Source organism: Mesocricetus auratus, unplaced genomic scaffold, assembly GCF_017639785.1.
Source record: "Mesocricetus auratus isolate SY011 unplaced genomic scaffold, BCM_Maur_2.0 contig_11979_pilon_obj, whole genome shotgun sequence".
Lineage (NCBI taxonomy): Eukaryota > Metazoa > Chordata > Mammalia > Rodentia > Cricetidae > Mesocricetus > Mesocricetus auratus.
This window is the reverse complement of record NW_024431485.1, coordinates 6,628-19,257: the sequence shown is the minus strand read 5'-3', so window position 1 is coordinate 19,257 and position 12,630 is coordinate 6,628. Positions and strand designations below refer to the sequence as shown.

The window sequence follows — 12,630 nt, the reverse complement described above, 5'->3', positions numbered from 1 at the left end:
CACACAAGTGTTCTAACTTGAAATTACTATTTGTACATTGGTCCAATGTCATGGGCAGAAGGAGGAATGGTTCTGTTGGATTTGGAGAGTTTAATGCAAATAACTCTGCAGCATAGCAAGTAAGTGGTCTGGTGACAAGAGAACACTCAGTAGGACTGTGGGCTATGACAACATGTGCAGACTACAACTGTCCATCCTGACTCAGGAGAGGGGAATCATCATACAGTTGTCACTGTCTGAACCTGAGTGGGTTTTAATGATGAATATGTGTAAACATTATAAGCCAAGCAATTTTTTCATAAGAGAGCTAGCTATAAGTATTTCTGGTCTACCCCTATGAGAAGTTCTTCTCCTGTGGTCTCCTCCACAAGACTAGGAGTTCATCAAAATATGACACATGGGTTCTAGTGTGAACATGTTCTTAATCCGTCTTAACTGGTAAAATACAATACCATGTATCAGGTCATTGAAAACTGTGTTATAGAAAGCATATGGCACCAATTTCCTACAGTTATGGAAGCTATGGAAGTGTCAAAAGATTTACAATGTGGTGATAGCCCATTTCCTGGTTGATAAATGATACTTTAAGGAAATGTCCCCACCTAGTAAAAGGGACAAGACAGTTCCCTCAGCCTCTTTTGTAAAAGAACTATATGATCCATGTGGATTCTTCCTGTTAGCCCAATCTTCTGAAAGAAGACTCCACTCATAAATTTCATAATTTTTAGGAGTAATATTTCCACATATTAATTTCAGAAAGTTGTAGCATTCAGACCACAACATCATCCAGTAAGAAGAAAATATGAATATTTGAAGTTTTGGAAACAAAACTGCAGCATGGTGACATACATGAGATTTTGTTACTGGTCAGAAAATTAATAAGAATATGTTCATGAGGAGCTGGAGAAGCCTGCATTCTGATGCACGTATCACATGATTTCAGGGCCTCTTAAAGCACTGTTTACCCTCCTAGGAGCTGTGTGTTGGAAAGGTGGTGTATCTCCATCAAGGTCCATTCTGGTCATGCTAAGTCTAACACAGCTCTTATGAATGACCAGTATTTCTTTAAGTATAATCCCTCTGAACACATCACCTGCCAAGTCCATCTACTGCCACTCTCTCTACTTTCTGTCTAGCCTGTGGGACATCCATAATACATTTTGTCTCAAGTAGTGCTCTCATGACTGTTTTGCCCATATTGTTCTAGATAAATGTTTATCCTCAACTAGTGGCCAAAAAAGGTTGCACCAAGTACCTTCAGAGAATGCCATGGTTTACACATTTCAATCACAAAGAAGACAACATCAGAACTAATGGTCAATCTCATCTTAGTGCAGCATCACTACTCCATTGAAAGACTTAACTAGCTCTAACGGTTGTTACCTAGGTCCTGAAGAGGCTCACTGAGAACTAGTTTTGAAATCCTTCTCTACACATTCATTGAATATTTGTTATAGTCATCTTCACCAAGTATAAAGCATGATTTGTGAGTCATACGTTTCCTTTGTGCTCTTCCATCCTCACTGATACCAATGATTAAGGCTCAGTCACAGGCCTATGCTGTGCCAGCTCCACTGTGTAAGCGGTGATAGGCAAACAAGTGTTTTCTAGTCCTGGAAAAGATAGATAAGGGGTCACTCTGGGAAGTCCTGCCTTGCCCCAGCTTTTCCAAATTGCCCAACTGTCCTTGCACCACAGGTGTTGGAAGTACCCAACAGAAATTAACCACAAAATTATTAGGACATCACAAGTGACCATTAAATAGGGCAAGTCCTTTCTGTGAGGGCACAGCTGCTGTTGCATCTGAAGATCTGCACAGAGGAGTCCTGTGTCTCCTGCTCTACTCTCTACACAGCTCAAGGATCTGTAAGTAATGACAGTCCCTGAATTTTCAAATGTAGATATGTCATTGGAAACCAGCTGAAACCGACTCCATAAAGTCAAAGCTGCTCTGGGTGCCCACATATGCAGACACACTTCTAGAGATCTTCCGTATGGGCCTCTGGTGACTTCTAAGGACAGTAGTTACTGGTTAAGGGGAATTTCAAACCTTATTTCAAAACAGAGATGTCTCCCTTGTCATTCAGGTATGAGAATAATATAACCTGAAAAAAATATCATTCTCTTTTTAAGAAATACTTCTTTGGTTCACTTGCCTTTTATTGTTTGGCTTGGTCTTGGCTTCTGAATTGCACTCATCGCCTAAATACTAATAATAGTTTCTTACCAGGTGTATGCTTTACAACCATTCCGAACATGTTCTAGTTAGCCATTCCACTCCTTCTCTTGTGAAGCTGTACAGCCCAGATCAATCACGTTTGCCCAATTTGCTTTATTCCTGGCACATATGGCATCATGCAATCACAGCCCAGGTTCAGCTCTGAATTTTCTTCCAGTAGTTTTCTGCTTTCAAGTGTTATGTGCAGGTCTTTAATTAATTTGAGATAAATATCCAATTGTGCATCAAAACATCTGGTTGTGTGCTTTAATACTGACAGTCTTAATTACCACTTATACTAGCATAGAAATTAAGAAATAAACATTCTTCCTTCCTGGACCAATGCTTTATATAGAATCCCAGGATTCCATTTCATCTCTAATTTGATTAGAACAATGTGATCATGCATTTGCTATAACAGACTCAACCCTAACTGATTAGATCTATCTGGTCATCACATGTCCTGTAGCAGATTCAACCCTAAAAAGCCTTAACTAATAAGCATCATCAGGATCCAGGTCTGAACCCAGAGTCAACAACTTCAGAAGGAATCAGAATCCATCTTCAGAGATTTACAGGAATTGTATACTTGAACTTGAAGCATGAGAGTGATGCTTCTTTTCTTCTATTTTAACATTAAAAGCAAACACTCATTCATGTGGTAAGTACAAAATCCAAGTGGCAACAGGAAACAATAGCAGAGTCCTCCTGATCCTAACAGGCTTAAACCAAATCTGTCACCAAACACACAGATAGAGGCATTTTGTGATGGAAGCTGTGAATACTAGAGTGTCAAGAGGACCTTAAGGACAGTTCCCTCTTCTGATCAATGCAGACCCTGTTCAACTGCAGGGCATATCTTTGACCCTTCTCTTCACATACCCCACAATCTTGGTTCCTAATTTTTTCATCATCTAGGAAACCTGCAGCCATGAGAACACTTGCTCTGCTCATTGCCCTTCTCCTGCTGGCCTTTGAGACCCAGGCAGATCCTTTCCGAGGAACCATTAAGAAACTTCTAGACCAGGAGCACCTGGAAGACAACAACCAGGATATGTCCATAACATTTGGAGGGGATGAAAGCACTGCTCTTCAATATGCAGGTGAGAGATGTTGACATGTTAGAGGTATGGAGTAGAGAGAAGGGATGGGGATAAGCTCTGAAATCAGGTCACACAAGATAATTTATTACTTCTTTATTTTTCGCATCCAAAGTCAAATAAATCCATTTCTTTCTGCAAAGATTTTTATTCAAATATACATTTGTGACCATCACTGAGTTAATTCATAAAGATAATTCCAACTAGATATTTATCTAGATCAAAATGGCTTGACTTGGTTATTGGAATGATATTTTCTTGAGTCTATTATACTTTAGTATCAGGAGGTACATGTCTAGATATTTATGTAATGGCAGCATTCATGAAAATGTGTGATGGTAGGAGCATAATGGTGAAAACAAACAAAATTTAGTCAAATAGGTACTAGCCTTTAGTTTTATGCAGGTTCAGAGTTCACCGTGTATATTTATTCATATTGGTTGTGATTGCTCAGGCTGCTGTCAGTAATAATTAATATGGGGGACCCACTTCACCTAGAACACACCTTGCCCAGGATATCTCCCACCCTACTGACTCATTGCTTCCTGTGATCTCCATGTCTGCAGATGTGAAGGCACGTGTGACCTGCTTTTGCAAGAGACCAGTCTGTGATTCGGGAGAAACCCAAATTGGGTACTGCAGGCTCGGAAACACCTTCTACCGACTCTGCTGCCGCCAATGATCACTAAGAACAAGAAGGATAGGTTTGCATTGTGAGTTGAGAGTCTGAAGAATACTATTTGTCCTGTGCTGGGCCCTTGACTTTCTTTCTCTTTTGTATCTAAATAAAGTCCTTGCAGCAAGTTCTCTGTGTGTGCTTGCACTTCTCTCTTGTCTCCAAGCAAGACTCTGAGAATCAGTATCAGATTGCTATTAAAAAATCCCTGGTTCCAGATTGTGGGAATAGTGGCTAGGTTGTCTGAACTAGCCATCTCCTGTAATCAGATTGGTGACTAACCTAATTATCATCATTGAGCCTTTGTCCAGAAACTGATGGTACCAGATGCAAAAAGCTCTTGGCCAAGGTGTGGAAATCCTGTTGAAAAGAATGAGGAAGGATTGTATTAGCCTAGAGGGTTAAGGTTATCACTAGGGAACCAACAGAGACAACTAACTTGGGCTCACAGGGTCTCACAGACATGGAGCTGACAGGTGAGGAACACACAGGGGAATGATCTAGGGCTATTATATACATAGAGCTGAAGTATAGCTTGATCTACTTGTGGGACTCCTGGCCGTGGGAGCAGGCCCTGTCCCTGATGCTTTGGCAGGATTTTGGCAATCTAGGCCTCATACTGGGTTGCCTTACCAAGGCACAGTAAGAAGGGTGGAGCTTAGCCCTACTTAAACTTGATTTGCCATGCTTAGTGAACACCCACGGGAGTCCTACCCTTTCTGAACAGAAACAGATAGGGAGTAGACTGCGGAGGGGCACTGGGGAGGTAAAGAGTAAATGAGAGGGGAAGAGAAGAGGGAGGGGTGACTGCAATCGAGATTTGATACATGAATACATAGTATTAATAAAAAATTTAAAAGAACAGTTAGAAGCCAGGTTACAAAATAGGAAGCAAAGCAGGAAGTCCCATCCAGATGTGCTTATCTCTAGAACTATCTGGCCACATCTGGTGAAGCTAGATTTGATACACATAGATCAGGCTTTTAAAGACACAAAATCTATGTGTTCAGGGCTTTACCAATACCTTAATATTTCTAGGTGTGGTGTCTTAAGCTACCTTTATCTATACTTCTCAATTTGTGCCAAGTTGTTGGAAAATGTGACTGATATCATTTACATAACAAGATAGCCCAGGGCACAGAGAGCTACAGACAGTATCCTTGGTCACCACACCAGCTCCTCCTGTACAGGAACGTCCTGTACAGGTGCCTAGATCTCTGACCCAAGCATGGTGGACTACAGAGGGACCTGGAGGTCTCGAACCTCCGATCTTAATTAACAGTCATTCGCCACATTTGTCAGGCATTTAAACATAGGCTCGTGAGAATGCTCCAAACTTCTTCTTTTCCCCTGTATAAAAAGAGATTCCAGGTAAACAGGCCGGCTTCCCGGCCTGTGTTCCAGAGCCTGCAGATCGCCTGGGAACTGCACAGGGCTCCCAATCCCGACTGGAGCCAAGCACCCCAGACTCCAGATCTTCTCTTCCACCAACGAGACCAGGAAACTGGAGGAGGCTGGGAGTACAGGGAAGTAGCTGTCCCTCCGGCAGCATCAGGTAAACAGGCCGGCTTCCTGGCCTGTGTTCCAGTGCCTGCAGATCGCCTGGGAACTACACAGAGCTCCCAATCCCGGCGGGAGCCAAGCAACCCAGACTCCAGATCTTCTCTCCCACCAATGAGACCAGGAAAATAGAGGAGCCAGGGAGACCAGGGGAGTAGCTGTTCCAGATCAGGTACAACAGGACCCAGCATAGGGTCCAGGGGACCAGGTAGGAGGCTAAGCGTCCCAGATTCCTTTTCTTCTTCTCCACCCATGGACCACCATTTGGACAAGGTATAGAAGAACCAACAGATTATTGGACTTGCTAGCACCCATCAAAAGGGAACTCTGGTCCCCAGACCAGTACGGGGCTCTTTCTGCACCCACTAGAAGAAGAGATGGGAAAGAGACAATACAAAAACACAGTCAGCAACAGAAAAACAAATATGACACCGCCAGATTCTAGAGACTCCACACCAGCAAGACCCCAACATTCCAATGCGAAGGAAGCAGAAGAGAACGACCTTAAAAGCACTCTCATGAAAATGATAGAGGCCCTAAAAGAGGATATTGGAAAATCCCTCAAAAAAATGGAAGAAAAAACAAACCAAAAAATGCAAGAAATGGAAGAAAAAACAAACAAAAAAATGCAAGAATTGGAAGAAAAACAAACCAAAAAAGGCACGAAATGGAAGAAGAAATGAAGCAAAAAATGCAAGAAATGGAAGAAAAAACAAAGCAAAAAATGCAAGAATTAGAAGAAGAAACATACCAAAAAAGGCAGGAAATGGAAGAAGAAACAAAGCAAAAAATGCAAGAAATGGAAGAAAAAACAAAGCAAAAAATGCAAGAATTAGAAGAAGAAACAAACCAAAAAAGGCAGGAAATGGAAGAAGAAACAAAGCACAAAATCCAAGAAATGGAACATAAAGCAAAACAAAAAATGCAAGAAATGGAAGAAAGAACAAACCAAAAGGTTCATAAAAGGCAACAAACGGATGAACAGATAAACAGAAAATTGCAAGAAGCAATGCAAACGCTGCAAGGGTTGAAAACTGAAATAGAGACATTAAAAAAAACACAATCTGAAGAAAGGCAGAAAATAGAAAAGCTGGACAAACAGTCAGGCACTACCAATACAAGCATTACCAACAGAATAGAAGAGATGGAAGAGAGAATCTCAAGTGTTGAAGATACACTAGGAGAAATGGATTTATCAACCAAAGAAAACCTTAAATCCAACAAATCCTTAACACAAAACATCCAGGAATTATGGGACACCATGAAAAGACCAAACCTAAGAATAATAGGTATAGAAGAAGGAGAAGAAATCCACCTTAAAGGGGCAGAAGGCATATTCAACAAAATCATAGAAGAAAACTTTCCCAACCTTAAGAAACACATGCCAATGAAGGTACAAGAAGCCTACAGAACACCAAATAGAGTGGACCACAAAAAAAATCCCTCGCCACATAATAATCAAGACCCCAAACATACAGAATAAAGAAAGAATATTAAGAGCAGCTAAGGAAAAAGGTCAAGTAACATATAAAGGCAGACCTATCAGAATTACACCTGATTTCTCCATGGAAACTCTGAAAGCCAGAAGGTCCTGGATAGATATTCTACCTACACTAAGAGACCATGGGTGCCAGCCCAGACTACTATACCCGGCAAAGCTCTCAATCACTATAGACGGAGAAAACAAGATATTCCATGACAAAACTAGATTCAAGCAATATGTGTCCACTAACCCAGCCCTACAGAAAATTTTGGAAGGAAAACTCCAACCCAAGGAAGCTAACTACAACCAGAAAAACATAAGCATTAGAGAATCCCTCTCTACCAACAGCCAAAAGAGCAAAGGGGTGAAATTCCACCCATAATTCCACCACCAACAACCATCGCAAATCGAAGAAGGATGAGCAATCAATGGTCATTAATATCCCTCAATATTAATGGCCTTAACTCACCCATAAAAAGACACAGACTAGCAGAATGGATTCGAAGACAGAACCCTTCCTTCTGCTGCATGCAAGAAACACACCTCACCCTCAAAGACAGACATTACCTGAGAGTTAAAGATTGGGAAAAAATTTTTCAATCAAATGGACCCAAGAAACAAGAAGGGGTAGCAATCCTAATATCTAACAAACTAGACTTTAAAATAAAATCAATCAAAAGAGATAAAGGAGGTCATTACATACTCATCACAGGTGAAACCCACCAAGATGAAGTGTCTATCCTGAACATCTATGCCCCCAATACAAAGGCATCCACATTCGTTAAAGAAACATTATTAGAACTTAAATCTCATCTAAAGCCCCACACAGTTATAGTGGGAGATTTCAACACACCACTCTCACTACTAGACAAGAATACCAGACAGAAACTCAACAAAGAAGCAAAGGGTCTAATAGAAGTAATGACCCAACTGGGATTAACAGATATCTATAGAACATTTCATCCACATAAAAAAGAATATACCTTCTTCTCACCACCACATGGAACCTTCTCAAAAATCGACCACATACTTGGCAACATATCAAACCTCAGCAGCTACAAAAAAATTGGAATAACTCCATGCATCTTATCAGACCACCATGCCTTAAAATTAGAATTCAACAACAACACAAATTGCAGAAAACCTACAAACTCATGGAAATTGAATAATGCTCAACTGCACCATCCCTGGGTCAAAGAGGAAATAAAAAAAGAAATTAAAGACTTCCTCGAATTCAATGAGAATGAAGACACAACATACCCAAACCTATGGGACACCTTGAAAGCAGTGCTACGGGGGAAGTTCATAGCACTAAGTGCTCACATGAAGAAACAGGAAAACAGTTATACTAGAGAATTAACATCACAGCTAAAAGCTCTAGAACACAAAGAAGCAAACTCCCCCAGGAGGAGTAGACGCCAGGAAATAATCAAATTGAGGGCTGAAATCAACAAAGTAGAAACCAGGAAAACAATACAAAGAATCAATGCAACGAAGAGTTGGTTCTTTGAGAAAATCAACAAGATAGACAAACCTTTGTCCAAACTTACCAAACAGCAGAGAGTGAACACGCAAATTAACAAAATCAGAAATGAAAAGGGGGACATAACAACAGACTCTGAGGAAATCCAGAGAATCATTAGGTCATACTTTGAAAACCTGTACTCCACAAAATTCGAAAATTTAAAGGAAATGGATGACTTCCTGGACAGCTATCATTTGCCAAAACTAAATCAAGAACAGATAGGCAATTTAAATAGACCTATAACCCCTATGGAAATAGAAGCTGTCATCAAAAGTCTCCCAACCAAAAAAAGTCCAGGTCCAGATGGCCTCAGTGCAGAATTCTACCACAAATTCAAAGAACAGCTTATACCAATTCTTCTCAAAGTGTTCCACACAATAGAAGCAGAAGGGTCTTTGCCAAACTCTTTCTATGAGGCTTCAATAACCTTGATCCCCAAGCCACACAAAGATACAACCAAGAAAGAGAACTTCAGACCAATATCCCTCATGAACATTGATGCAAAAATACTCAATAAAATACCGGCAAATCGGATCCAAGAACACATCAAAACAATCATTCAACACGATCAAGTAGGTTTCATCCCAGGGATGCAGGGATGGTTCAACATACGAAAATCCATCAACGTAATCCACCATATAAAAAAGCTGAAAAACAAAAATCACATGATCATCTCACTAGATGCTGAAAAAGCCTTTGACAAAATCCAACACCCCTTCATGATAAAGGTCTTGGAGAGATCTGGGAAACAGGGACATACTTAAACATAATAAAAGCCATATACAGTAAACCAACAGCCAACATCAAACTAAATGGACAGAAACTCAATGCAATTCCTCTAAAATCAGGAACAAAACAAGGCTGTCCACTCTCTCCATACCTTTTCAACATGGTACTTGAAGTTCTAGCTATTGCCATACGACAACAAAGGGGGATCAAGGGGATACAAATTGGGAAGGAAGAGGTCAAACTTGCACTGTTTGCAGACGATATGATAGTTTACATCAATGACCCAAAGAACTCTACCAGGGAACTCTTACAGCTGATTAACACCTTCAGCAAAGTAGCAGGCTACAAGATCAACTCAAGAAAGTCAGTAGCCCTATTATATACAGATGATAAAAGGGCTGAAAGAGAAATCAGAGAAACATCACCCTTTACAATTGCCACAAACAACATAAAATACCTTGGGGTAACACTAACCAAACAAGTGAAAGACCTGTATCGTAAGAACTTTGAATCTTTAAAGAAAGAAATTAAAGAAGCCCTCAGAAAATGGAAAGATCTCCCATGCTCTTGGATAGGTAGGATCAATGTAGTAAAAATGGCAATCCTGCCAAAAGCAATCTACAGATTCAATGCTATCCCCATTAAAATCCCAGCACAATTCTTCACAGACCTTGAAAGAACAATAATCAATTTTGTATGGAAAAACAAAAGACCCAGGATAGCCAAAACAACCCTGTTCAACAAGGCAACGTCCGGAGGCATTACCATCCCTGACCTCAAGCTCTATTATAGAGCTATAGTCCTGAAAACAGCTTGGTATTGGCACAAAAATAGACAGGTAGACCAATGGAATCGAATTGAAAATCCGGGTATTAACCCACACACGTACGAACATCTGATCTTTGACAAAGAAGCTAAAAATATACAATGGAATAAAGAAAGCATCTTCAACAAATGGTGCTGGCATAATTGGAGACTGGCATGTAGAAGAATGCGGATCGATCCATGTTTATCGCCATGCACAAAACTTAAGTCCAAATGGATCAAAGACCTCAACATAAATCCAGCCACACTGAACCTCATAGAAGAGAAAGTGGGTGGTACCCTTGAACGAATTGGTACAGGAGACAGCTTCCTGAACATAACACCAGTAGCACAGACAGTGAGATCAACAATTAATAAATGGGACCTACTGAAACTGAGAAGCTTCTGTAAGGCAAAGGACACAGTCAGCAAGACAAAAAGGCAGCCCACAGAATGGGAAAAAATATTCACTAATCCCACATCTGACAGAGGGTTGATCTCCAAAATTTACAAAGAACTCAAGAAGCAAGTCTCCAAAACAGCAAAGGACCCAATTAAAAAGTGGGCTGCAGAACTAAATAGAGTTTTCAATAGAGGAGTCTAAAATGGCTGAGAGACACTTGAGAAAGTGCTCAACATCCTTAGCCATCCGGGAAATGCAAATCAAAACAACTCTGAGATACCATCTCACTCCTGTCAGAATGGCTAAAATCAAAAACACCAATGACAATTTATGCTGGAGAGGATGTGGTGAAAGGGGGACACTCCTCCATTGCTGGTGGGAGTGCCAACTGGTTCAGCCACTTTGGAAAGCAGTATGGAGATTCCTCAGAAAAATGGGAATAAACCTACCACAAGACCCAGCAACTCCACTCTTAGGCATATACCCAAAAGATGCCCATTCATACAACAAAGATGTCTGTTCCACTATGTTCATAGCAGCTTTATTTGTAATAGCCAGAACTTGGAAGCAACCTAGATGTCCCTCACCCGAAGAGTGGATAGAGAAAATGTGGTACATCTACACAATGGAGTACTATTCAGCAGAAAAAAATAATGGAATCATGAGATTCGCAGGCAAATGGATGACACTAGAAGAAACCATCCTGAGTGAGGTAACCCAGTCACAAAAAGAGAAACATGGCATGTACTCTCTCATATATGGATTTTAGACATAGATCTGGGGAGTGCCAGCCTACAATCCTATGGCCAGAGAGTCTGGGAAACAGAAACTACATTTAGTGGCTGGTCAAGTACTGAGCTGAACTCAAGAAAGCCAGTATCAGAGAGGGAGGACTGATGATCAAAGGGATTAAGACTGGGCTGGTTTAACCCCCAGAAACAGCTGACCAGACAAAGGTTAACTCTTGAATCCCAGGCATCAGCCTGGGAATCCAGCATGGGACTGATCAAGACCCCCTGAATCTGGGTGTCAGTGAGGAGGCCTAGGTAATCTATTGAGCCTTGGGCAGCAGATCAGTACCCATCCCAAGTATACACACGGAGTTTGGACTCCCATAGAACAATGTGAGGTGCACTCTCACCCTGAACTCTTGGGGAAGGGTCTAGGCCCTGCCCTATATGAAATGACAGACTATGGACACCCCCATGGAGGGCCTCACCCTCCCTGGGGGAATGAGGGGATAACGGGGGGGGAGGGCACGGGAGGAGGGGAGGGAAAAGGAGAGGGACCTGGAACTGACTTGTGAAGCAACCTTGTTTCTTATCTAAATTTAAAAAAAAGAATAAAAAAATCATTATTGATTAAAAAAAAAAAAGAGATTCCAAAGACTTCCAAACTCTGACAAGATAACAAGGAGTCATGGTAGCTTTTATGAACAAACATCCTCACTGGTGTTTAAAAGATCTCTTAACACACAGACTTCTGACTCTCTTGCATAGTCTCTTTGCTCTTCTTGGATTGTTTTCTGGCAACTAATGTGGTAACATTAAGAGTTCCTAAGGCTGGTACGAGATGCCTGCTGCTCTGAGAAGCCTCTGAGGACTCTCTGGGAAAGAACAGCCTTTAGGACAGCTGTGCCACCTCTCGGCAGTGGCCTCGCCATCTGTCCACGTCTTTCTGGGAGCTGGCCCTCCCTTTACTGGAATAGTGTGGATTCTTGGTCTTCCACTGCATTTGGGGGTCAGAGAACCCTAATTGATGGTAATCCCTACTCTCCAGAGAATCCTCCTTCCTGTCTGCAGACTGTGTGAGGCTGGCTGGAGTTGTTTACACAGCAGTGCCATCAGCTGGCCATGAAGTGCCATTGCAGAGTGGACACTAGGTCAGTGCTTTAAGCTTCTGAGGAGAAGGGTGGTGCTGGAGCTTGGTCTCAACAGAGACTTAAACTTTGGCTGGAATTCTTGTCCTTGATCAGTCTTCGCTTGGAGTTAAATATACGACAAGTGGAAACGACAAAGAAAGGTCTTGTGGTCATGTTGGAACACAGTCAAGGAATGGAGTCATGTGAGGAGAACTCTGGAGTGTCTGTGTGAAAACCCAAAGAAAGCAAGACCTCAGTTTGTTCAAAATAT

General features: G+C 41.4%; 1 protein-coding gene across 1 annotated transcript; it reads left to right on the top strand.

Moving 5' to 3' along the window:
* Window positions 1-1,765: 1,765 nt before the first annotated feature.
* LOC121138220 (neutrophil antibiotic peptide NP-1-like) lies at window positions 1,766-4,121 on the top strand. The gene is made up of 3 exons (XM_040740985.1): window positions 1,766-1,866; window positions 3,137-3,321; window positions 3,885-4,121. The coding sequence occupies exons 2-3, from the start codon at window positions 3,150-3,152 to the stop codon at window positions 3,998-4,000; spliced, it is 288 nt and encodes a 95-aa protein (XP_040596919.1). The 5' UTR covers window positions 1,766-1,866; window positions 3,137-3,149; the 3' UTR covers window positions 4,001-4,121.
* The last annotated feature ends 8,509 nt before the right edge of the window (window positions 4,122-12,630 follow it).